The 27,385-nt window shown below is 41.5% G+C and overlaps 1 protein-coding gene across 5 annotated transcripts in view; it reads left to right on the top strand.

Annotated features, from left to right (window-relative positions):
• The first annotated feature begins 3,213 nt into the window (after positions 1-3,213).
• The window catches only part of ZC3H12C (zinc finger CCCH-type containing 12C), a 45,821-nt gene continuing 21,649 nt past the window's right edge, over positions 3,214-27,385 (top strand). Inside the window, exons 1-2 of one of the 5 annotated variants that reach the window (XM_062615297.1) lie at positions 3,214-3,913; positions 25,687-26,453. In XM_062615297.1, the coding sequence (XP_062471281.1) occupies positions 25,759-26,453 (695 nt within the window). In that variant the 5' untranslated portion in view covers positions 3,214-3,913; positions 25,687-25,758. Of the gene's footprint in view, positions 3,914-4,071; positions 4,191-4,361; positions 4,491-19,575; positions 20,296-24,628; positions 24,705-25,686; positions 26,454-27,385 lie in introns of those variants that run through there. The other 4 variants (XM_062615295.1, XM_062615294.1, XM_062615293.1 and 1 more) reach the window with 4 other exon arrangements.

Genomic DNA, 27,385 nt, shown 5'->3' with positions numbered 1-27,385 from the left:
ATGAAGACTTCTTAGCATGTCTTTCTTCTGCCTTTAGCCTGAACAACTCCAGCTCCTTTAGACTTCCCAGTCTCCTGTTCATGCTGGTTGCCACCTACCCTGTCTGCTGTTGGTTATGTACTTCTTGAGCTATGGTGCACAAAACTAGCCCTTCCACTGATGTACTACCAATACTGCATAGAGTGCATGGATCACTTCCCACACATACACCCTCCTGGGATGTTTACTGTTTTTGCCATGAAAACATACTGTTGACTCATATTCAGCTTGTGACTTACAGAAGACTCCAGATTCCTTTCTGGAAGATTGTTTTTTTAACAATTGTTCCTTGTCCTAAATTTGTGCAAATTTTTATACGTGCCTAGCCTCAGCAGCTAAATTTGTATCCCCAACCTGTGCCTAATATTTCCTAGACCACTTCCATATTTGTCAAGATCCTAATCCCCTCCTGCAACGTGTCTGCAATTCCTCCCAGAACTGAACAGAAGTGGATTTAGATTCCAAGAGGACCCTACCTAGTAAGCACATTTTGCCACCAGCTGTTGATACCTACCTTGTAGGCACATTTGCCTACCTAGTGAAGCTGCAGCTCCATAGTAGCTCCACACAGACTATGTTTCTCTAGATTTTTACTAGAATATCAAGGTACAATACTAAACAATGTAACACTACATTTTTGCATGATTCAGTTGCTGCGGTAACACAAATTAACAAAATGTACATTGTCATAGCAGATTTGTCATACAAGGTATGTAGGCTTTTCTACGCAAATAACAGCAGAAGCAGCACAAATGGACAAAATGTGGTGGCTGAAAAGGGAAAATAATGCCAGGTGGAGGCTAAACAAAGAACTGACAAATCTTCTACTTGTTTCAAGGATGTCAGTTTGGAACCAGGGACCATAACTGTGGTTAAGTGGAAGGAAAGGATAAGGGTCTACCTGCAAAAGGTACTCAAACGACTAAAGTAGAAAGCCAGCAAGTAGACTTAATGTTTAAGATCTTAAAGTGAAGCAGCAGCTCTTTAAGAAGACAAAAGCAACAGGCACTAACAGTGATATTATGCTGAAATCAGTTATCTGCTTTGGCGTATCTGATAATCTCAAGAACAAGCTGGATCAAGAGTTGGGGGCACAGGTTATCTGAAAAGTGGTCTGGAGGCAGAAAGCACAGGTTTCCCAGGCCAAGAGGGTGAGGAGTAGATTCAGTTAGAGAGGCTGACCAGCCCGTTGGACAACTGCAAGAATAAAGGGGGTATTCTTTATGTCACAGGCAGAAAACATTCAAATCATGGAAAAGAGCTGTAGCTTGTAAGGGGAAAGGAGAAATGGCAGATTAAATGCACAATATAATTGAGAAAGTAAAGAAATTTTGAAAATACGCATGTATTTTTTAATTAAAAAAATAGTAACTGTGATGTAAATCTGCTGATGCAAATCAGCTAAATCTGACTTCACAAGACATTCACCATAAGGAAGATAGAAAGGTAAAGAGAGTTAATATGTATGGGAGGCCGGTTTTATAGAAAAAGCATTGTTTATAAACTTTTGCTATTCTGTATTGTTACATTGTAGTTTATTCTGGAAATAAAGGAGGTTCTGGTTTCAGAATGGGGCAGCTGGTCCTGTTTTCCCTCGTCTTGTTTTTAAATAATGATTAATCCCACAAGTGTGTTCTCATTCATTAACAACAACTTTTTCCACCGTTTACTGACCAGGAAAGTGTTGTGCAACATGTGAAAGTCCCAGGGAAGCTACGGAAATCCTGAGTTTCAGCAAAACCTGAAGAATGGTGATGTGGGAAAGACTGTGGACATACAATAGGGAACCAAACCCAGAGGAAAAGAGAGATGGGCAACTCATGAAGGCATATGAGTCCCCAGCTCCTGATTGTCCTATGCAGAGGAAGTCTTTTAATGCTTACAACCCCCTTTCCAAGGTACTACTGCCATATTTGGGGTTTGTGGTCACAGAACAGAAAAATCCTGGATTCTGACAACTGAACGTGTACTTTAATCGGGAAGCAACTTGCTTCCTAAGGCAATAGAGGAAATGAGGTTTCACCAATGTGCAGTGCAGTGACATCAAGCAGCTTCCTTCATTTTGAGTAAACCTCACGTTCCAGCAAACTTAACTCATGCTTGTAAGTAGCACATTGTAATAAATTACAAAGGTACTATAGGTTTACAGAATTGCAATCTCTTCTCAAAAGGAGATGAGGTCAAAAAGATCCTTTAGCCAAACTCAGCTGGGACTCTGGTATACTAAGGAAAAAATATGAAATTCTCTTGTGACTTTAAGTAGTTTCAGAATCAATTTCACTCCATATTATTCTGTTATTTCTTATTCTGATAATTGAGAACCATTTTCTCCAGCACTGCAGTGCTTTTAACTGACTCATATGCTCCTCCATCACCAGCAAAGGCTGCCACAATAAGCAGCAAAGTACCACTGCAAGTGTCTAATTATTTAGTCTTGCTTTCCCTGATTTCCTCTATTAAATTAATATTCATAGTCATATTTGGACACCACTCTGTGTCTCTGGACTCTTAAACAACATCGGCATATCTGGGACTGAGGGAACAAGCATTTTTTTTTAGTAGAGATCTCAAACTCCTTCTGCACAGCTAAATAACTAACCAAAGGAGAAAGCCAGCCTCTTGCACCATGAGCTGAACCCTCAAGATGGGAATGAAATACACTGAGAAAATTGACAGATCTTGTACTGAATAAGAACAGACAAAATCGTGTCATCACCCTTACGGACTATGTCACCTTGAAGGGGAAAGGTTTATTGAACCATGTATGGGAAAGCAGTATAGCCGGGCTCCTCTACAACCTTTTGTCCAGACAAAACTATAATATTTTGTTGGAAAAATAAACTCTGAAAAGTGGCCCTTCAGGATCATATTTCTATGTAGGATTTGCATAGACTAGATGCAGAAATTTTGTCCATTTTCTGCTGGGTACTAGAAGAGCTTTTTATAAACTTCATTACAGTAGTAGAACAGTAGCGAGTAACAACTGTACACACACACTTCCAGTCTGTAAGTAGCAATAGCTGTATGTCGTGTCTTGCACAGGACACACTCAACCAGCCCGCAAGCCGTGATCACACTGCCGGAGCTTCATTCATACCTCCTAAGCAGACTTGTGGCGCCCAGCCACCCCGGCAAGAGCACAGAAGGCAGGGTGGGATGGTGTGAGGTACATTCCTTCATCTGCATGAAAGTAACTGCGGGGTGGGTGGAAACATCTCATAATTAGAGCATGGGACGGAAATTAAGATTTCTACCAACTCCGCCACAGACCCAGTTTGTTATCCTTGACGGAAAGATCTCCAGCCTCTCTTTGTCCATCTGCAAAGCCAGGGGCAGTAGGGAGTGGGGAGACCTAAACAGTGAATGTTCACGAGCACCCGGAGATCTCCCGAAGGCAGCGGCTGGACATCCTCCACGCCGGGCACACCGGTCAGCCCCACCGCGGACGGTAACGTGCGGGCATTTCGGAAGGGTGTTACTACGGCAGCCCTCTCCCTGCGGCAGGAACCCATGACACGGCGGGTGACCCGTGTCCCACTACTGCAGACCGCTGCCCAGGCCGGGCCGGGCCGGGCCCTCACCACGCAAGGCCGAGCGCCGGCTCGGGCTGTTCCTCTGTCAGGCTCCGTCGCGCCCCGGCAGCAGGTGCCGCCCGGCCGCAGTGGCGCAGCCTCCTAGCAGCGCGGCGGGAGGCGGGCAGGGCGCCCGATGGGCTGGTTGAGAGCCCCGCGGAGCGCCCCGGGCATGAGGAGGGCGGCGGGAGGAGGCGCGGCGGCAGGCGAGGTGAAGGCGACCTTTCCACCGCTACTCCTGCCCGCGACGCCGGCGGGGCCGGCTGCTCTCCTCACGGTATGCGGCTGCCGACAGCCCGCAGGTGGGTGGCTGCAGGGCCGCGGGAGACCCGGCCCCGGACGGGCCGGGGTGGGATGCACGGCGGACCCCGGCGATGGCGGAGAGGGGAATGCCCGCTCTGCGCTTCCGCCCCGGCGCCGCCCATTGCTGGGGCCGAGCCGGCGCGTGTGTCAACACGGAGCTGTGGTGCCGGCCCTGCCCCCGGCGCCTCCCCGAGGTCGCCCGGCGGAGGTCGCCGGGGCGGCGGAGGCCGCTGAGCGGCCGGGAGGAGCCGCCGCCGCCCGGTGCTGCGCGGGGAGGTAGGCGACAGCCCCGTCTCCCTGCCCCGCCACCCCAGGGGGCTGGCGCCGGCATCCCCACTCCTCGGCAGGCCCCGCGGCCGGCCCCTACGGAAAGTTTTCCTGGAGCTGGCCGCTGCCGACCCCGGCGGGAGCCGTGGGCCGAGCCGGCGGGAGCGGCCGTGCCTATCCCAGAGCCGGGCCTGCCCGCAGGGCTGCTCCCGGGTGCACGACCGCGGCTATCTGGAGCTGCCGCTGTCCCGGGGGACACTCGTACCCGGAGTACCGGGGACCTGGAAAGGGATTTAAAAGTTATTTCAGGTATTCTACCTACCCCGCTGTTACCCTGCTTCTGACTTACGGATTTGTGTTGGGTTTGGGTTGGTTTTGTTGGGTTGTTTTTAAGAATCCTCTGAGAACAGTAGAGATTTGTTCTCTTCACTTTGGGTGAGAGAACCGGCTGCGTAAGTTGCAGCTTGTGCCGTTTAACCAAACCGTAATAGGCAGAAACCTCTGAAGCGTTGGCTGCACCATTCTCAGATCTAGCCGTGGCTTTGAAGTTCCAATTTATCTTAAAAATTAATTTTCATCCACCTGTGTGTTTTGGACCTAACTCTGCAGGCATGTCTGCATAACAGCGCTAGGCATGTACGGCTGTATTTGTGGAGCAGTGACGTTATTTTATAATGCCCCCCGGGGAGGAAACTCTGCTGGGCTGTGTTTGTGCAGCACCTCATGCAGCCGGCCGTGGCCCTGTCTGGCACTCCTGTGCCTGACTGCTTCCGTAGCTTTGGTAGGGCCAAATAGCCCTTAAGCGATGGTGTTGCTGAAAGTTGGGTTAAGTAAATCCATCCCACTGAACAGTAGACCACACTTCTTTAGCAGCAGATGTAGTGAAATGTCTTGTTTACTTTGTCTTGTCCTCTTGGTCTGTGTTTGCAAAGCAAAGACATAATTCATAATTGCAGCTCTTAATGCAATTAACAGCATACTTAGAATAGCAGTAGCGTAGTCTTTTGATCTGGAAAGAAAATAAACTATTTAAGTATGTTTTGAGTTTTCTAAGTGACAGGGTCCTTTCTCTTCCGTTGTCTGCTTACTGCTTTGCATTTGCCCATGGTGTGAGCCAGTGACTTCATGGTACCATTTCTTCCAGTACCGTGTTAGATAAATCTTAATGAACTATACTTTCTGTCTGGTGATACTTCAAGTGAAGTATTAGTCTTCAACAGGAGTGTACTGTAGTGAATAGAGAATTTGTTATGTTAGCTTAAAGCACGTTTGTGACTATTCGAGGGAAATAAGGAAAGGTTTTTGTGTTTTCTCTCCCCACCCCCTTATTTTTTATTAATTACGTCAACTAGTCTTGAGAATTCAGAAACTTTTTTTTTTTTTTATTACCTGATGGAGGTAGTTGAACCAATTAATAGTATTTTGTCTCTCCACAAACCTTCCTGCATTCATGGTTTTAATCCAACATAGTTACTATTACACTTTTATTACTACACTGGACTTCCAGAGGGCAGCAGTAACTCAGTGGTTTTAATATTTACCTTTACTTGTGATTCTTTTCAAAAGGCAGTTATTGTTGATAAGGTCCTGATAGCCAGAGCTCCACTAATCATATTTCTAGGCATCTGCAAATCAAAACACGCTTTAAAAATGTTGTCTTGTACTGTAAATGCAAAGAGAAGTGGAGTTTATTGAAGGTACGCAATTTAAAAACAAACCCCATACTCTCAACCTGACAGAGCATGAAGGAATTATCCAGACTTGACTCATCTGTGTAGATTGTGCGTTTCAGGCTGACTGCTGAGCTGAGCACAGTCCAATGGAGTGATTTCACTGCCTGATTCTCCGGGTTGTACCAGCCTTTAAAAACATTAGTGATATTCCAGGTCTGTTTAATCTTTTGAAGAAAACTAGGCTTGCAGTTGAGACTTGAAGAGATTGGAGATTCTGTTCAATATTTGATGAAAACTGTTTACTGTTCAATTTTATATAGGTAAGTTGAAAACCTTACGAGATTTTCTTCTATGAAATTTTATACATCCTATGTGAAGTTGAAAATAGTCTTTAAGCAAGCTGGAAAAGGATAGTTTGAAGTCAGCAGGAGGTGAAACAAGGAGCTTGCTTGGCTCAGGTCAGTTTTTGTTGTAGTCAGAAATGCCTATAGCTAAGCAATTCCATGTTCAGTATGAAGGAGATGTATGATTGACTTCTTTCATTACATAAGTCATAAAATCTGTTTTGGTATTTTCTGCATCACATCCATAACTTCTGGCTTGAACCAGTAATTTAAAAACAAACAAACTAACAAACAAAAAACAAATCTGACCTTGAACATTTCAAGTCTGTGTAGGGTTTTTTTGCTGGTTGCGCTTTATTTTTTAATTAAAAGAGGTTTCAGTCATGGATCTCTTTGTAGCTTGTATTTTAAATAATTCTTGAGAACTGAAATGCTTGAAAGAGAGTGGCGGTAGTAAGAAAGAGTAGGAAGGGGTTATAGTAATGAAGAGGAAGGTTAGAAGAAGCATGGTGTGAACCTCCTCTTTTTCCTGTCCTGTAAACACTATTCTGCTGCTTTTGCTGTTCTGTGAAGCAGTGTCCCACTTGTAGCTAGGAAGTCACAGATAAGTGTTGGGTTTTCTTAAGTTATTCAAGAGATATTTCATCGTTCACTCATTTCCGTAGTGTTTGTTGCCATGGCAGCTAGCCAGTGGCCTTATTAGTGATCAAGGCAATTAATGCTTCAGGTTTTGTCTTGTGGTACTGAAAACTGTACCTGAAGTAAGAAAAAGAAATTCTGCAGCAAGTTGTTTCTATCAAGAGACTGAAATATTTCTGACCTCAGACTTAAGTTATTGTATAGTGGTGCTTTGTATCTAGTGTTACGTATGTATAGTTATGTTTAAAATGCCTCCTGTCTTCAAGCTTACTAAATATTTACAATAAATGTACTGCTTCTACCATATGTTTGAAGCAAGAAGCCCATTAATTGAACAAACCCATATTTTTATGCTTGAAAGAATCGACACTTCATTTTAGTTACTAAATTTTATGTTAAAGGTAGGATATAACAAAAGCAGATGTGAGACGGTGTAACAAGAAGCAGTCATTTTGCTTGCCTCCTGGTCTCAAACTGTAGTCATTTCCAGTTAGCATAGATAGAAAATCAATTGTAATCTGCTCATAATTGCTTTCCTGGTAGAGTTATGAGGCATTTCTCCCACATTATGTGTGTGTGTCCCCTTCCTCCTTTTTTTGTTTCTTTTTTTACTTATTATTTTTTCTCTCCATATTTTTTCCTCTGCATGTCTTGTGGTAACTCTCCAGAGTTAGAGGAGATTTTTCACTGTGAAGGTTTGCATCTTTAAATGGTTTTGTGTAGCAGCTTGAGGCTCTGTCAGAAGGCATGTTCCTTACCATGTTGTTTAGTGATGAGCAGAAAATGATGGAGGTTTTCATAACCTTGGGGCTTTCTGCTTAGATGAACAAGGCGTTTCTCTTTTACTTATCAGGATTGATTACTTCAGATTAGATCACGTTTCTTATGTAAAAGGCTGAGCTTGCAAAACCAAAAATCCAAATTGTATTTTGCCTAGTAGGAAGTGCTGGGCTTGACACTTGACACCAACTTCACCGTTCTGCAAGGATATTGTATTCCCCGGTTAAGGAGTTACTTTAGCGTTTTGATAAATTCAAGCTCCATTCATTCTTGAGTCATAGCTGCAGAATGAGAATGTTTTGAAACAGTACTTTAATTTTAAGAATTGTACTTTTGCTGTCCTGACTGGAAAGGTCTGGACACAAAACCTTTTCAAAGTCTGCCCTGGGGAGTAACGAAGCTCACCCTCTGCAACTGCACAATTCATGGTTGTTCCAGGCTGCCTCGCAACATGTGTCAGACTACCTCTCCTGACTGCTTCGCCATTCTAAGGTTGTATTTGCTTGATTTATGATACCAGTGTAACACTTTAAAACTTGGCATATCATCCTCCTCCCTGTGAGATGCCTGTTTGTGTATATATATGTGCACATATATGTGTGTGTGTGTGTTTATGGGTAGATAGATGCAAAATAGAATGCTAGACCATCCCAGAGTCTGCCATCCTTTAAATGTAGAAAGCCCCTATGTGCTCACAATTATAGCTCCCAATACCTCTGTCTTAGCCTAAAGCGATTTGGTTCGGAGTTCTTTCGAGATATGTCCTATACATAAAGCTTCTGCAAGATCATACACAGTATTTAAAATTTATTCTGTATTAAAATTATAGTTTTTAGAGGGTGGATTGTGGGGAAACCAAAGCTATGTTCAGAAGGAAGGATTACACTTAATAGGAAGTTGGTATTTTGAAAAAAAAGAGTGAGGAGAGGTGAAGCAAGACATTATATGGTTGGGAGTGCAGGAGAGTTTAATGGATGTTAATAGTCCTTCCAATTGAAGAAATACAGTAATTTCTTTTGGTATGAAAGGAATGTATTGGGAGGTGGTTAAAAGTTGCAGAGGAGTGCCGGAAGACTGGGGAAGTCAGTGAAGCTGGAGGTGTTAAGCAGTAAATGTGATGCAGGTTATTGCAAATACCTGAAAAGCAGTCTGCTTGCTGCAAGTAGGTAAATCTCAGAGACTGGGAAGAGTCTTAAATCCTTGAGTCCTTTACTAACTGACAAAAACTGTCATGATAGTTCTTAAATGATCATTTGTGTGAATTTCCTCCCCTGTGAGCTGTAAAAAGTAATGTGTTAAGTTGCAAAATCAGAGAATTAGTCTCATCAGGCTTTGAAGTTTTGTGATGAGCTGAAAATTTCTGTTGTGCTGTGACTTAGACCTTTTATTTTAGGACTAATGAAATTTGGTGGTTTAGCAGAGATTGGCTGGAAAAGAGACAGATTACATTTCCTTTGACAGAAGCTACTTTCCTAGTCTCCTTTTGTTCTGCAAACTGTTAACATAAGTAGCTGGTATCTATAAATCCCCATACCTGTGCTTTCTTAGTCACCATTATAGTTGGTGCCCTGACTCTTGACAGGTTTCCTCAATCCATCATTTGTAAATCTAATGTTTGAGTCACTGAGTTATCTTACTTAATCTTTCCAATATCAACACATGGCCCCATCCTTGATGAGAGACATTTCTCTTGTAAGAAGGACCATCAACACTTTTCATGAAGACCTCCACTTCATATAATTGGAAGGTCTGAGGGCCTCATAGTGTGCAGCCATACCCCTAAGCCCTTTACACTTTAAAACATTCAAACCTCAGATAATTTCTCCTTCAGCAGTAATTCCAGTAGCTACTATTTGTAATGTCAGATTCACCTCTGGAAATGGTTTGTTCTGGCTGGGGAAGGGCTGAGATGTGCAAGTGCCCAGGGCTGTGCACCTGGGTTCATGAGTCTCTAGCAGCTGCTTCTGCTGCCATTCTTGCTGGGCTGCCAACTGGGCTTTTGCCACTCTTGTTGAACTGTGAGTTGGGCTTGTTAGTGTTTCTGGAACTGTCGCTGTTGGGATTATAGTCTGGGTTTCTTGGAAGTTGTGAGCTACAGCCTGTGTTTACTGCTGAAAGATTAAAATCAGAGTTTTCTGCTTCAGCTGTAGTTTCCCTGGCCACTTGTTTGCTTGTGTGTTAATAGCTTTGTATTGTAGCCATCGTGTGGAATAAAATAACATCTGGTATCATGCATACATTGATGTGACTTTCATCTGGTTCCAGCAAAAGACTTGCATGGCTTGTAAACGTGTTGCAATGGTGGTGCCTGCTAGCTGGAGTTTTTATTACCAGGACTCATTCAATATTGTGACTTTATTTCTTGTGAGCTCTCTGCCACCTTCTCTGAATTGACCATCACTTATGTTGTAAGTGAAACTTGGTGTAAACCACCCTTGCCTGATAAATTGGGAGGAATTAATCTACAGATCTTCACAGAGATTTAGTATGTGTTTGAATTGTGGAATTACACAGTCTGTCCTTTTCAAGACTCAAAATAAGTGCTTTTTGGCTGTGATAGTGTTGATACCATGCATAGTCTCTCCTTAATGTTTTGTTCAGTATTTTGTGATGGTCTTCCCTCTGATTCGTTTCATAAAACTGGCAGCTCCAACATTTTGTGAGGCTGTGGTAGCAATCTCTGTTTCACGCAGGACACCTTGCTGCATTTCAGACATTAGTATGTTACAGATCCATTACGTTTTGATATATACAGCTGTCACAAGAGAGACCTCAGACAGGCAAATTCATTAATGTGAGAACAAGTGTCATCATCCTCTTAAGGCTGATTTTTCTTGCTGTGCTCTATGTACTTCTGTGAGCAGTTTAAACTGTTCATCTGCAGCTTGAATACGCTCACCGATATGCCTGTGGGAGCTCTAGGGAGAGAGTGTTCATAGCAGGCAGACTGAAAACAGATGCCTTCAGTGGGCATTGTAAATAGAGTTTAGTTCATCTGCTGACATGGAATCCTTTTGTGGAAAGTAAAGCCTCATCCCTTGATAAGTGCAAGATGATGTAGCAAAAATAGGTAATAAGGCCAAATAGGCTGTGTTAGCAGGAGCATAGTGAGCAGATCAAGCAGAGTGATCATTTGCCTCTTTTTGGCACTGGTGAGATTGCATTTGGAACACTCTGTCCAGTTTTGGTCTATAAAGGACAGGTGAAGACGCTGACTTCATGGAGCAAGTCAAGTGCACTGCTACCAGGATGATCAGGGGGGTGAAGTACATCATGTGCAAGGAGAAACTAGGAGAGCGGAGTTTGCTCAGTCTTACTAAGAGAAGACTAAGGGGGATCTTAATGCTGTCTTCAGCTGCATGATGTGAGGGTATGGAGAAAACAAAGTATTCAGAGGCATGGAGCGAAAAAACCAAGAGACAGCAGTTGCAAGTTACAATGAAGATATTCTGGCTGGAGATGAAGAAAAATGTCACCCTGAGGATACTGAAACACTGGGATGTGTGCCTGGGGAGGTTGCTCAGAAGCTGACTTGAAAAAGGTGTTGAGCAACTTACTGTAGTTGACCCTGTGTGGAGTTGGGGGTTTGTTGGACTAGCTGTATCAGGAGATACCTTCTAAACTAAATTATTCTAATTGTTAATAGTTCTGAATGAAGCCTTCCCATTCACATTTGTCATTGTCAGATCTAACTTCATGACAAGGTGGGACTCAATGTGAACTTGAGGGGCCAAAAAGGGCTTGAAATACTAACCTTAATGAAGGAATCTACAGGTATTCATGTTTCTAAAATCTAGTCGGCTTTCCAACTTAAGAGAAAAAAAAAGAAAGAAGAAAAAATATTGATGGAATGGAGACTAAATGTAAGGAAATTTGGTCTGTGATACTAATTTCTACTTTAAAAGTTACAAGTTTCTGAGCTCATGATGAAATGACTCCAGGATTCTGAAGACCTGCAAAAATTATGTGAAATCACTAACAGTTTGTCTCTTTTTTGACATATAAGGTTATTAAACAAAAGCGAGCAAGCTGTTTTAGTAACTTACAAAATACCAGGATTTCAAAGCCAGTACGTAGTAGAGTTCGGGGCTTCCTGGTGGTCTCTCCTGAGTTCAGTAAATCTGAAGGAAAGCCTTACCTAAATGACTGGTAGTAAGATAGACTTCTGTGTAGCTATTTTTCTTTTTCTATTTATTTTTGAACTTAGATTTGCAGCTACAGTAACCCACTTTCTGTAAGATCTGGCTATTGCTGCTACTTGTCAGGTCTATTAAAAGCTTTCCAAGAAAGTAAGAAATAATCCTACACTGTGTCTTGACACACTGCATGACCATCTTTTTCTTCCCTGATTCTTAACTTACTAAATCTGGGTAAAAAATTGGACCTTAATGTATTTTCTGGCTCTTTCATCCCAGTAGAGAGTAAATGGCAAGGCTGAAAGTCTTGCAGAAAATCCACTGCTGGCAGCTCTCTTGCAGACGGCTCCAGTCCAAAATGACAACTGCAGCCATGTGGTACAGGCACAGGAATTGTCTCTCAAACAAGCATAACCCTATGAAGCCATTTAGGGTGACACAGAGTCCAACCAACACCTTGAACTCCGTCCAGGAACCCTGGAGATTATGGAGGACTGTTGCCAGCCGCATGACCTGAAACACAACCTGGCCATGTTGCTAGACAGTTTGAGAGGCCTATTTTCCTCTGACAAGCCTTTCAAACTCTTAATAATAGTCTGTGGCACAGATAAAAGATGTTAAGTTGACTAGCTAAGTATCTTAAATTTATATTTAAATGAAGAGAATACTTTTTTCTTTCACATAACCGTGTTAGTTTTGTTAGAGGATTTTCTTCTGACAGAACAAATTTGAATAAAAGTACTTTGCTAAGCATGACGGCGTACACTTCGTGCAGTTGTAGGCATTGTCTGGCCACCCAATATTGTCACAGGGAAAGTTAATTAGGCAGTTCAAATTTTCATGCTCAGAAAGCATCCAGACAGCGTGACTCATTCTAGAAGTGGGAAGAGATCAAATCGAACATGTATTGCTGGAAACTCTTTCTTTTCCTAGAGTGCTTTGTATCTTGGTGTCTCTGCTTCATTTCATAAATAATAAAATTAAGAAAGAAATTAAGCAGAGTGCCCTCCAGCAGGAATTCTAAAGCAAACACCGTTCCCCCGTTTGTTGCGCAAATCGGCAGCATGTTCGCACTGCCCTGGTGTGGATGAGAACAGTTGCTCAACAGCCATCTTAGCGTATGACAGAGGGTTTCTGTGTTTTCTGGCTTGCAGACCCCTTAAAACTTTCTAGTAAAGCTGGAAAGCCCTGCATCGAAGTAGCTGAACTGCAGGATGGATTTTTCTTGAATTTCTTTGGCAAAGTGTGTAAAAATAGGATAGACCTTTTGGTGTCTACAGACTAGAATGTGAAAACCAGTTTTCTGCTCTCTTTTTAAGGATTTTTATTTTGTGTAATTTTCTTAATAACTTCAAATGGTTTAGGCTCTTGCACCCCCCAAATGGGCAGAAACACATACAAGATATGTATTAAGTGCAGTTTTAAAGCTGAAAAGACTGCTAGACCTATCTCTCAGTACTGGTGGCAGCTGTTGTATTCTTCCCTTGTATTTGTATTTTTAATTAATTCATTTATTATTTTTTTTCTGACAGGGAGCAGTAACTGAGGCCTCGGCCCTAAAAGGAGACTTACAGGATGGTGTGGGTCTTACACATGGGAGTATCAGAGCACAGGCCTAGTTGCAAAATTGAGCCTTAACTGGTCAGCCTGTGGAAATGGTCACATTGCTTATACCCCGGCAAAGGAAAATGTTTCCCTGACTTCGGATGCAGGGATCTTGGATATCTGTGCCCCCCCAAAAAAACAAGAATCGTGATTTACTGGCCTTGGAAACAAGACTTTTGTGATCCTGCCATCTGTGTGCATATGCCCTGGTGTACTGGTGCAGGTATGGTTATAATGACTTGTATGTTTGTGCCAGGTTTTAACCACTCTGGAGTTGGAGCATCCACTTAAAGATGGGAAAATCCTTGAGTCTCTGTCCTTGTGACAGAGAAGACCAGTGGTGTCTTGGGCTGAGTTAGGAAGGGTGGTGCAGCAGGTCAGGAAGGTGATCCTTCTCCTCTGCTCAGCACTAGTGAGACACCCCTGGAATGCTGTGACCGGTGCTGGGCTCCCCAGCGTGACAGACCTGGACATGCTGGAGAGAGTCTAACAGAGGGCCACAAAGATGATTAAGGGACTGGAGCATCTCTCCTATGCAGGAAGGCTGGGAGAGATGGGAGTGCTCAGCCTGGAGAAGGCTAAGTGGAATCTTATCATTGTGCATAAATACCTGAAGGGAGAGTGTAAAACAGGCAGAACCAGGCTCTTTTCAGTGATGCCTGGGGACAGGACCAGAAATGCGAACGTCAGGAAAGACTTTTTAACTGTGAGGGTGACCAAGCACTGGCACGGGTTGCCCAGGGATGTTGCAGAGCCTCAGTGCTTAGAGGTATTCATACACTGTTTGGACAGGGTCCTGGGCAACTGGCTCTAAGTGGCCCTGCAGGGGAGTTGGACCAGATGACCTCTCTTCCAGCCTCAGTGATTATGCGGAACTGTGGAAGAAGCATTACCTAGGGAGCCATGTCTACAATGGATATCCGAAATTACGGTGCTGGGGCAACTAATTTTTCATTATCCTCTTAGGTAAATACAGTACATTTTTATTTTGTCTCCTGATCATAGAGTCATATAATAGTTAGGGTTGGAAAGGACCTTAAGATCATCTAGTTCCAATCCCGCGGCCATGGGCAGGGACACCTCACATTAAACTGTGTCACCTGAGGCTCTGTCCAACCTATCCTTGAGCATTGCCAGGGATGGAGCATTCACAACCTCCCTGGGCAACCCATTCCAGAGCCTCACCACCCTCACAGTAAAGAACTTCCTCCTTATATCCAATCTAAACTTCCCCTGTTTAAGTTTTAACCCATTACCCCCTGTCACTACAGTCCCTAATGAAGAGTCCCTCCCCAGCATCCTTATAAGCCCCCTTCAGATACTGGAAGGCTGCTATGAGGTCTCCATGCAGCCTGCTGTTCGCCTGGCTGAACAGCCCCAACTTTCTCAGCCTGTCTTCATACAGGAGGTGCTCCAGTCCCCTGATCATCCTCGTGGCCCTCCTCTGGACTTGTTGCAGCAGTTCCATGTCCTTTTTATGTTGAGGACACCAGAACTGCACGCAATACTCCAAGTGAGGTCTCACAAGAGCACAGTAGAGGGGCAGGATCACCTCCTTTGACCTGCTGGTCATGCTGCTTTTGATGCAGCTCAGGATACGGTTGGCTTTCTGGGCTGCAAGTGCACACTGCTGGCTCATGTTCATTTTCTCATTGACCAACACCCCAAGTCCTTCTCTGCAGGGCTGCTCTGAATCTCTTCTCTGCCCAACCTGTAGCTGTGCCTGGGGTTGCTCCAACCCAGGTGTAGGACCTTGCACTTGCCATGGTTAAACTTCATGAGGCTGGCACCAGCCCACCTCACAAGTGTGTCAAGGTCCCTCTGGATGGTATTCCTTCCCTCCAGCGCATCAACCAAACCACACAGCTTGGTGTCATCAGCAATCTTGCTGAGGGCACACTCAATCCCACTGTCCATGTCAGCAATGAAGATGTTGAACAAGACCAGTCCCAACACCGATCCCTGAGGGACACCACTCGTTCCTGGTCTCCAGCTGGACACTGAGCCATTGACCACAATTCTTTGTGTGTGGCCATCCAGCCAGTTCTTTATCCACCGAGTGGTCCATCCATCGATGTCTCTCCAATTTAGAGACAAGGATGACCTGTGGGACAGTGTCGAACACTTTGCACAAGTCCAGGTAGATGATGTCAACTGCTCTACCCCTGTCCATCAGTTCCATAGCCCCATCATAGAAGGCCACCAAATTGGTCAGGCAGGATTTCCCCTTAGTGAAGCCATGCTGGCTGTCACCAAGCACCTTGTTGATTTTCATGTGCCTTAGCATGCCCTTCAGGAGAATATGCTCCAAGATTTTGCCAGGCACAGAGGTGAGACTGACCGGTCAAAACTATTTACTTTCAAAATGAAAGTCTTTGCTTCAGAAAATTGCATTTCAGGAGCTGCTTCTCTGTGTGGTATTGACGAGTAATGCCAGTGGCTTTGCTATTACAGAATGCTGCTTTGTACTTTCTCCTTGGTTGTCTGGTATGGCTCAAGCTTGTTGGGCTCCTAATGTAAGCAGACTATGCAGTTAGGTGCAGCTGCAGGCAGGCACTTTGTCATTTCATGATGAACAGCTCATGGTTGTGGCCTTTGTCTACCCACAGACAAGGAAGAACTGGATCCATTTATACCCATGGTTGGCAAAAAAGTAATCACTGCTTGCAATAAAACTTGGGGTTTTCCTCTTCAGAACTTATTAGAGGGTGACATGATAAATGCTGCAACTGTTTGCTCAAGTCTTGCATGCAGTCAGTAGTGATCATCTAACAGGATTATACTAGAAACTGTAGACATTCTAACCTTTTAAGATGGTGGTCTGCTGGAAAATGCAGCTCTGCTTTTTTAAATTATAAGGATGATCACAGACAACCGAGTCTTTGAAGGAGTGACAGAACTCTTCACTGCTTTGTTTCAATGCATTTGAAAGTGCGTATTTTTCTACAGAGAAATTACACTGCTTTTGAAAATACAGTTGATCCTTTTAAAATATGGTTTTTTTTTACGGCTAGTTATTCTTCTAGGCAGTGCGTTTCTGATCTTTACCACAGTGCCATTTTTTAATGAATTCTAGGCAATTTTTGCTGGTCGTTTAATTCACTGCTCTCTACAGCTGTAGAGTGGTGGTGGGGTTTTGTTTTTATGGCTGTCTAGATACAGTCTAGAGCACCAGTTATTCCTCAAAACTAAGTAAACTTGCTTCAAAGTATTCTTCTTAAAATAGTTTGCATCTCTTAACATACTAATTGAAAAAGAAGGATTTCTGTTGTATTGCCACTTCCTAATATTAAAGAAAACCATCTCCCTTTCAGCTCCCAAGTCCAACAGTGAATGTAGGATATTTTGCAGTGCCACATCAGTGAGATTTGTCTGGAGCATACAACATTCATTTCTATTTCATAAAAGCAGTGGTATGTGATTGATTTAGCTTTTGTGAAGTGTGTTCTTGCAAATACATTATTTATTACTGGAGGCTTAACATAAAGTTCTGCAATAAAAGATAATGAAATACTTCAGTGGCATAAGTTGTCTTTATCTGCAATAATACCACTTGAGTTACAGAATGACCATTTTGTATGCTTGCATAAAATGATTTCTTTTTAAATAAGGCTTTGTTTGAAACAAGAAGAGTTGGCTGAAGCTAGCAGCTCTTTTTTAGGGTGGGGTTTTAACCCTTGTAGTAGTGCTTCCCTAATATCTTCAGCCTACACTGCCCGAATTTCCCAGCTGTCCCTCCTTTCGGCTTTCTGATCCTCCATATGTGCTTTTTATATCAAACTGGGCAATGGGGAGAGGGATGCTGCTATTCCCACCCCTTGCCCAGCTGAGAGGTTCACCCATGTCCATGTCTCTCTGCAGCATTCCATCACCTTGCTGTGTGCCATTTGGAAATCTCCTTCCCACATGGAATCCCTGAGCTCCAGCCGTTTCAGGTTTTTGTTCTGGTCTGTCATTTAATCATGTGGCATTAGGGACCCGATGAGCACTGAACACAGAGTCCAGTCTCTGAGAGACTCAGAACGAGGTTTTTATAGCTTATCTTGCAAGAGCAGAAATTTGAAGAGCTGTTACTTTTGCTGTATTTTGGTGACTGGTTATAACTTACTGATTCACTGTATTTGAGATATGGTAATAGGAGGTTGCTGAACTAGCCAGGTTATTGGATTTGGAGGTTTCTGCGAAAGAAGTAGTATTTGGTTTGTTCATTTGTACTGTGTCCATTCTAGTGACGAGTCATAGGCTCTCACAGGTGTGATGGAGAGCCAGTGTTTCTTACTGAGATTTCTTTGTTGAGCTCATCATTCCCAGAAGAAAGCCTCATGCACTGGTTAAACCTTAGTACAAATGCTTTTCTGACATCACAAGCTTGATTTAATAGGACAGTCTGACGCCTTGGGCAGTCCAGCTTCTTTTAGGGAAGAGCTGAGAAGATACTTGCAGAACAAGCATCTGGTTTAAGTAACTGACATTTTGCACAAGGTAGAATTATAAAATGTCTTCTTAATTCATGCAACTACAGCTTGTTAAGTCTTCAGACTGTATCTGTTCTGACTTTGCTCATGGTGCTACAGTGTGACATTACAATAATCAGCAACTAAAGTTTACACCTGGTTCCCTGGAGACATGCTCTTGGAGTATGAAGACTTGTTTGGAGGGGTGAGCTATTCTTATTGTTACTGTAGAAGACATTGAAGGGGAAGGTCTTCTCAAGTAAACTTCTTACAACCTTATTTTTAAGGCAAATTTTTAAGCCAGATGCACTTGCCCTAGTTATTCTTGTAGGGCCCTAAGTACATCACTTTTGTGCTACGGTGTTCTCAATTTGTGACAGATGCGCATAAAGCATATTACATGTGTCCTCTGCAAAACAAATATTTCTTGTATTGCTAAAGAAGTACCTGGCTCTAATCAGGGGGATACTGAGCTAATGACAAGCCAAGTGATCCTGACTGTATTTGAGGGCAGTTCTTGGATGTAGGTGAACTGGACTGGCTTCCTATTTTGCCTGCAGAAGTTTTAATATGCTTAACATTATCCAATACTAGCAACTGAGGTAGTCTAAATACCACAGCAGGGACTGATTAGCTTTTTCAGATCACTGCTTTTATTTTCTGTTTGCAAAGAGGCTTAATCCAGTGCTGGAGATCAGACATCCCACTGTGCTCATGGGTAGCTTTCTCTCACTCTTTGTGTTCACAGTGGCAGAAATTAGTGAGGAGACTCCTCCTGCCTCTGACTTCAAAGCTCCAAAATAGTGGTGTTAGTAGTTGTTCTTAGGAGTGTTTAATGGACAGTGCTGAGAAACTACAATTGGGGTTTCTGCTTTGCAGCTTAATATCTGGGTACATGATAAATGCATCAGTATACCAGCATGATGGTATGTGATTTTATTTACTATGTTGAATCACTTTAATATCCACATAAAGCTTGGGAAATTATTCAAAACAGTTCCAACAAACCTGTTCATATTCTTTTCTTCTTTGAAATCACTGTCTACGTTTCCCAGCAGATTGCCTGTCCTGCCAAGCAGAGGAGGACAACTGCCTCTGTGGTTCTCAGTATTGCTTCTGGTCATGTAGTGATGCTGAAGTTCAGTAAATACACTTTAGTAGTCATTCAGATGAACATTTGCAAATATAGAATCCCCTCCTCCTCTGTACTGAGCTGTCTTCACTGAGGCTACCAGCAGTAGCAACTTCTATTTGAAAGTCCACATTGTTCCACTTTTTTTGATCATTGCTGCTGTTATATCAGTAAATGTGTGTATTGCAGAGCTTGGTGGTATTAGAAATAGTGGGCAGGAAGGGGAGGTGTGGACTGAAGTTTGTGTTTCCTTGTGGTTTACTTAAAAATGAAAACAATGAAAAAAGCTATCCGTGGCCTAGCTCCTGACTTTTGTTCAAATATTTCATCATTGCAAAGACAGGAAGATCTTGGCATCTAGAACAGATCTGTGAAATAAAAGGGGAAGAAGTTCTGTTGCAAATAAGTATGACTGACTCCAGAACAAAAGGGTGGTTCGTAGTTCCTGTCTGTCAAATGCCCTAATGTTTCAATGCCGCTACTTAAAAATATCCATTATTCCTCGTATTAATATTATGTGCGTTCACTTTAATCAGTTTCACCTTCCATTGAAATTGCCCAGAAGTACTCTGTTAGGGTTGTGTGTAAACGCAAGTTTATTCCATTTATTGACTGATGTACAAAAGTGTCAGTAGATTCAGAAAGCAGTTTCTGAATACATTTCAGTGTTTAGTGTGGGCTTCTTTCATACCTCCTCACATTTTATACCAGTAAGATTAATTTTGCTAACAAGAAAAGAGAACTACAATAGCTGCCGATAGATTTCTTTCTCTTTCATATTTTTCCTTACAAAGAACTTTTTGTTTCCATCAGAGAAGGGATTATATTCCTTAAGACTGATATATTTTAATATGAACTCACAAGTTTTACTACTCAAAAATAATTCCTTTCTTTGTTTCATGAATTAGAAACAATGAGGAGAAGCTGAAGTCTGCCCAAGCCAGGTGTTTCTTGTTGGCAGCCTGCTCCCTAATGACTCTGGCTCTCATACAGCAGCTGCCTGCTAGTCTCTTTTGTATGGCCTATTGTTGCTGCACACCCCTCGTTAATACACATGCTGCCCGGGGCAGACCCTGAGAATGACATCAACTTGCTTATCTTAGAAACCTCCGAACCTGATGCAGGGTGGGGAGGTTGCCTTGCATCTGCCCGGCCAACTAATTGTGAGCTCTGCGGTTTGTGATTGGCTCCGCATCCGCTCAGTAATAGGTTAAGCAAAGACATCGTGGGTCCATCTGTTCGTCCATTCATTGTTCTGCTCACTTGCCTGAAGTCTGCAGCTGAAATCGTGTTAAGGAGTTGCTTCTGGAACAGCTACAAGAAACCAATGTCTGTGTGTTTTCCAGCGAACGTAAGTATATGGGCTTCTCTCTGCAGAAATGGGACATTTCACCTTTCTGGTGTTTCAGCATATCAGTTTGCATTTGGACAGCATAGCTAGTGTGTTGTGTCGACTGAGATTTGCACGCTTTGGGTGTCTCTTGGAAAAAGAGGGAAAGAAAACCAGTTTTGCCTGAAGACTTAAGTATATTAAAGAGCAATGATCTCACCTGGTGCGTTCTATTAAGGAACTTTCAAAAGCATCGGCAATGGTATATTTCCCAGAATTTGAATATGGTAGGCAATAGCCATCAACAGAACAAATTCTCCTAAAGTCCCCTCAGGAGAAAGGGAGGTTTCAACTTTAAGTTATAAGTATTTACCCTTTTTTGCAAAGGAGCTATTACTTACATTAATTTGCGACTGGTAGAAAAACCTTTAAAAAAAAGAAAATCAAATGTCTTTTACGTGGTACCGTAGAATGTGTGCAATCTCCAGTGTTTGTGAAAATAGGAAGAGCTCCGTTGCAGGCTATCTGAAGATACTGTACTGCAAAATAGAGCATGAGGATGCTGTTGCATGGGAACATGTTCCAGTCTGATATTTTGTGCTTTGAAAGCTATTCTTAAGTGTGTCAGATCTAGGCTGGCTATTTTTCTAAACTCTCTAATCTGCTTTATATTTTGAATTCAGATGTTAGGCTGAAGAACAAACACTGTATACTCCAGGAGCCTGTGTTCCAAGAATCCTGTAAAGGAAAAAAAAAACAAAACAAACCCCAAAACAAAGACCTTCATATATGAATTGGGAGGGAAAGAGAGCATATAAAAGGGTTAAAAAGAGGTTTGCATTTCTACCACATGCCCTATTGTGTGAACATATGCATGAGTCTATTGAAAGTTTTCAGAAGATGGGCAGGCCACCAGTTGCTGGTCTCCTGCAGTTCCAGTAGACATCTGTTGCCCCAGAGCATTAACCAATCTGTTCAATGGGACATCCTTCCTTTGTTGGGTAGAATGATGCAGACAACAGCACTCGCTGAAATTCAATGGTAATTAAATACATAGAAACTACAGCAGTAGGCATTTATTACATATTCATTATTTTATTTGCATTGTTAGAGTATCTCTATCATTTGGATAACAAATACAATCAGGTTTTTTTAATTTTCTGATCAGCTCTGCACTTCTATTTGTGACAAGTAACACCAGTGTTTCAACAAACTGTGATTTCAATATTTTACATTATGTGTTTAGAAGACTCAGAAAAAGTCTGCCTGTGTGAAGTTGGGCTGAACTATTTCACTGTAGAATGTATCTTTGGAAACTTGACAGTCTTTTGAGAATACACAAGCTCTGTTACACTGTGCCACATGACACTGTTTCACTCTGTTATTTTCCTCTGTGAGCTAAATTTGCATTAAATTGCTTTTCTTATGCTCAGTTGTAAGTGGAAAATATTCTGAATATTAAAAGATTAGATGATGTACTTGCCCACATTCCTTTGAGAAATATTTCTGGTTTGTGCAAAGGTGAATTAATGGGCTGATTAATGGTTAGTGGAAAATAATGGTGACTTCTAAGAAATGGGAAAAGATTACATTTCCACAATGGAGTAGTACAGTGCTCACCAAGAGTATTACATTTATACTTTATAAATGTCTTTGACTCAGTAATACAGTATTTTAGGCCTTTAACAGTGAACCTAGTGTGAGATACTGTAGTTTTAAACAGGATATAGTTTAAAACATAGTCATACGTATGTCTGAATTGGGAGTTAACAGTTTTGTTAATTTTTTCGTAAAAACATGTTCTATTACTTGGCTGTGCTGAGCATAACCAAAAGTTGGAGACTTTCTCAACAATGATTTTCTGGTTGAAGTCTGCCTGAGCAGATTTTTTAATGTTTGTTTGGCTCTCACTTGAGTTGGAATTCATAGAAGATCTTTTTCTAAGCTATATTGCATGGTATATTTTAAAACCATATGTGTGTAATGAGAGTCTTTGTAAATAAAGAGTGCAAGGAGTTCTTATCTGATGTTGCTCCTTGGATAAATATGACCTTTTCTGGTTTTCATGTTCTTCATTGTCCTATATATAGGTACCCTAGTGGTTATTTGGGATACAGATTAATTCAAATAGACTGGCTGGCATGTTGCTCTTCCCTAACCAAATCAAGATAAAATAATCAATTCCAACAGTGTTCAACAGTGACATTTGATTTTCATGGTTCTAATCAATGAATCTCATAAAGGACATCATGTTGGGAGCTCCAAAGTCTAGCATTTTTAAGAGATCCATATGGTGTACAAAGTTCACAGACATTCTAAAAATTTGGCTGAAAATAAATGCAGTTTGAATGCAGGGTTTAGGCCAGATGCCAGCAATAGGGTACTGCTCATGCAAAACTATTTCAGAAATCTTTAGCTTTGGATTTACAAGTGTAAACATCATTTCAACTACGCTTTTAAAGCAATAGCATGGTGACTGTATACTGTGGCAGATTTTAAAGCTGATGCCCTTATTACCCTAGTCTTTACATAGTTTCAGAAAAAAAGTAGAGTTCTGTACAAAAGAAGCAATTATATATTAGAGCAAGATAGAGATTGACAGGAGACTTAATAGATAGCTGTGAGGCTGATTACGTATACATTCCCAACAATGAACAAAGCTCAGTTTACAGTCATTTTTACTATGCAGTTGATATGCCGATCATCTAAACTATGTTTCACGTAATGCCTGATCTTCAGACAAATTAATATGCTAGCGACTTCTTTGAATCCCTGGGTGGATTCAGAGGTGGAGGGTGTTGCAGTTGTAGTTGCTGAACAGCACTTAAACATCAAGGAAGAAGTGACTGAAGAATGACTTATGTATTATTTTAACTAACACTAAAAAATCCTCTTTCTGTCAATGCACTTCAAGCTTTGTTTATTCTATGCTGTTAATATGCAACCTCCTCTTCCCCCCTTCCAAAAAAACCCTCCCTCTACTTTCACTTCAATACTAAAATGACATTTCACAGTACACGGATTTAGGCAGTGACCCATTATCTCCTTGTATTCTGTGGCAGTGGTACATGAGCCAGCTCAACTTTTCAGTCCAGCTTAAAAGTGTTGCCCATTAACTAGACTTCCTCGAGTCAGAGCAGATTGTGGGGTTGGTGGAACAATGATGTCGGGGCTTCCAGATCGGTTTGGCAGCTGCATTGTTCTCTGAGGGGAAGCCAGACGCACTTAAGTCCCGCTCTCTTTCATGGGCTTTTGTTCATACCAAATTATTCTTTTGCTGTGCTAGTATTCATGATGGTATGTTAAAGGAGCGCATCCTAGCAACTACAGGCTGGTTGCTAAGCAGCCTTGCTTCCAATAGGGATTTCTTGTTTGAGATTTTTTTTTTTATTTTTTATTTTTGTTGGTGACAGTGCTGTGAAGGCCACAGTGTTGGTTATTTAGCTGTATCCTTTTATTGGGATATTGTTGTGATTTGCTGTTAGCCCTGTGCTATCAAGTGCATTATGTTAGTTAATAAATCACTGTGTGAAAAGGTTCATTTCCTAAATTCTTGTTGTTTATAATCTGTGGTGTTACTTGAAATCTTCAAGCTTTGAGTTAAGAGAAAGTGGTATTCATTGATATACATATGAACTACAGCTCTGCTGCCTTCTAACAAGGTCAGATCTAAATAAAACTTTAGAGTATTTTCTTTCTGTTGAGTTTTGCCTGGATTAAGGTGTTGGAGATGAAAACACTGATGATAGATTTACTTAGCTGAACTAGAAAAGCTTAGGTAAAGTAAGTTTTTGTGCCCCATAGCTAAAATGCTCCACCACAGCAGTGGTACCTCAGCAGTCAGTGCCAATGAAGTCTGCTTTTACTGAACCACAGACTGATTTTTTTTCTTGATTCTCTCTGGTCTTGCCCCTGGATTTATTTCTTGTGTGGGCACTCTCAGATCCTTATTCCAAGAAGAGGAAACTACACTGTATTTTAAAAATATGGGTCATTCTTATATGCTAACATAAAGGGGATGGGAGGGTTAATGAACTTGCTGACAGATGTTGGCTGTTCCTAAGACATACCTGTTATTTGTTAGTATAGATCAAGAGGTTCTGCTTGACATAGTATTTTTTCTTGGTATATCGTCCTTGATGAAGTTTGTGTCTGTAATGTATCTGCAAGTTCGAGTGAAGTCCTTTGACTCTGTATCTTACTTTAATATTCTGCCTTGCAAGATGGAAGTGTAAAAGAACTCTTTGTTCCATAGTTTTCCCTTAATGTAAATTCTTCATTTTCATGGTAACCTTGCAGTACATTTGTTCCATATGGTCCATTTTTATCTATGAGAAATCATTTATCTTTTACTTTCTTTGTTGAAGCAGTTAGCAAAGATTCCTGTTTAAAAGAACAAAAGGGAAAGAGGTAGCAATCTGCCTTTAAATGTAAGTTGTGGAAGTAATCCTTGTGATGAAATGGGTACTTAACTTCTGTATATAACTACCGTTATGCAAAATTCCTCCAGAAGAACTGATGTGGCAAGTGTATGAAGTTCAGAAAACGGCAACTTTTCTTCTTCTGTTCTTCCTACATGACTTCTATCTATATATAGTTTTGATCCAGCAAAAGGCTTGCACAAGTCTAGTCTGAGAGTTTAAATCAGCTTTTAATTTTGTTGCCTTGTTGGCTTGACAAATGGTCTGTTAAAATCAGTGCAAAGACTTCCATTTGCTTTATTTGCCGTTAGATCAATCCATTTCTCTTAAGTGCTGTGTGTGTTACTAATGCGGTGCCCTGTTGAGTACAATTAGTCTTTCTTGACCTAATTATCACTTTATAAGGGAATTCAGAGATAGTTTTGAGTGTATTCAGTTGAACTGCTAGTGTCTTTTAGGACTAGTAAGTTTTAATTTAATCATATTTTCTGTTACTAATTCATTTTATGTGTTATAATGTCTTATGTTTGCCTCATAAGCCTGCTGATCTAGTACTATGCCTATTCTCTGTTCAACAGAGTTGGTGTTTAGTTAAAAATGCTTTTACAGTACCTGTATTTTATAGTTGATTTTTTATAATTATTTTTTTTATTCTTACAATACTGTCTTCAGCTAGAAGAAATATCTCAGTTCCTCTAAGTTGTGACATGCTTCTGTCTGCATTACAGGAGGTAAACTTGCAGTCTTTGGTTTTCTATTCTTTCATAAATCCGTTTCTAAAAATGTTTAAGTAAAAGCATTTGATACACACAGAAAAAAAATGATCAGTTGTTTATCCCCTTAGCTATGGATGCTCCTTAGGAAAAGTTTTTCGCAAAAAAAGCCACATTTCTCAGCTGGAAGGGAATAAATGCAGTTCTGAGGAATCAGCAACAAAACACAAAACAAGCAATATGAGTAACCAGTTGCAATGTTTTTGTTCTCTCTTTAGGAATACGGAACACTTTATATTCAGGAATACAAGAAAAACAGCAAAGTGGAGTCAAGTACATGCAGCAGCTTCATGGGCTTGAAGGATCATCTGGGGCATGACTTAGGCCACCTTTATGTGGGGAACACTGGCACACAAATAAATGCAATTGTACCTTGGTCAATGGTGGAGAAGCCGACTATGGATAAGGTTAATTCTAGGAAAGAAGATGTGGACAAGGAGGCATCTGAAGAGACTTTTGGAAGTTCCAGCTGTGACTCTGAAGAAGGCACAAATTCTGATAATGATTCAGAGAGACTGAATAACTCTGCATCAGAATCACATTTATTGCCTAAGACTCACCGACTGGTGTGCCGATCTCCTTGCCTAGAGCCTCATATACTAAAAAGAAATGAAATCTTGCAAGACTTTAGGATAGAAGAGGCCCAGATAGTACCTAAGGAAGTCAAAAAAAACCCTGATGTGGTCAAAGAATATCAAACCAAACTGGAGTTTGCACTTAAGTTGGGTTACTCTGAAGAACAGGTTCAACTTGTACTAAATAAACTTGGTACTGATGCTTTAATAAATGATATTTTGGGAGAACTTGTCAAACTTGGGAATAAAACTGAGACTGATCAGAGTGTAACTAATGCTAACACTAGTGTAATGCGTGAAGCGTCTTCCATAGAGTCTCAGAGGTCAGAGTCTCCATTGCAGGAGGATGTGACAGAAGATGGTGACAACCTGAGGCCCATAGTTATTGATGGCAGCAATGTTGCAATGAGGTATGTGACCATTAAGCTTTTGCTTTTATATTTAAATGGAAGCAGAATGATTTTGTCCCATTCAAGCGCTGAATGGTATAATTACCTCTCTCGCAAGTGTCTTTGTTGACAACACAGTATGCCAATCTTGTAATCAGGCTAGAGGTCTGTAAGAGTCCAGTAATTTATACTTGCAGTTAGAACAGCCATAGGTTAATGCCATTGTCCATTTGTAGGCAGCTGTCAAATCTTTCCTTCCTGCTGCTGGTCTAATACTTAATTTTTTATAAGAACCAGTGCTATGGTCAATTGCTGTATCCAGTTACATACAAGAGGTTAAAGCATATCTTAAGATTCCTTAAAAGAGTGTTTTAGAATTAAGTGGCTTAAGGGATACTTCTCCTTGGTAGGCTTACAGTAACTGATCTGTCTGTAAAATTGGTCTTGGTTATCAGATTTGGAGTTAGGTTTTATTGCCATTAATTCCTGAAATTGCTATATTCTAGACTTTCATTTACATGCCCACAGATAACACATTTACCTCCAGCATTCAGACATCCTGACCCCAGTTATGTAGGTGCATAGCAAGAAACTTGTCTGTGGGGAGGCGGGATATTCATGCTTCATAGGTGATTAGAGATAGAAGGAAATGGCAGAGAGACATACTGAGATGTTTTTTTAATGGCTATAGAAATGATTAAATGACAAATTGATTAGTAACTAATTGGGTAACTCATAAGGAATATCTGATTACTAGCACCATGATTTAGAAGGTAAATTTCAGTCTTAATGTGGTTTTCATTAGCTTAGTTAATGTAAGTTCATTTCTGGGCTAAAGGCCCAGAGTTTCGTAGTTCGTAATCAAGTCAATTACCTTTAAATGAGGCTTTTTCAAATTAAATTTAAATGCAGCTTTCATTTATGCCTGTATTATTGGTTTTGTTTATTTAAGT

This window comes from Pezoporus occidentalis, unplaced genomic scaffold (genome assembly GCF_034315485.1).
Source record: "Pezoporus occidentalis ecotype Australia unplaced genomic scaffold, CSIRO_AGI_Poc_V1 ctg18, whole genome shotgun sequence".
NCBI lineage: Eukaryota > Metazoa > Chordata > Aves > Psittaciformes > Psittacidae > Pezoporus > Pezoporus occidentalis.
This window is presented reverse-complemented; position numbering and strand designations above follow the sequence as displayed.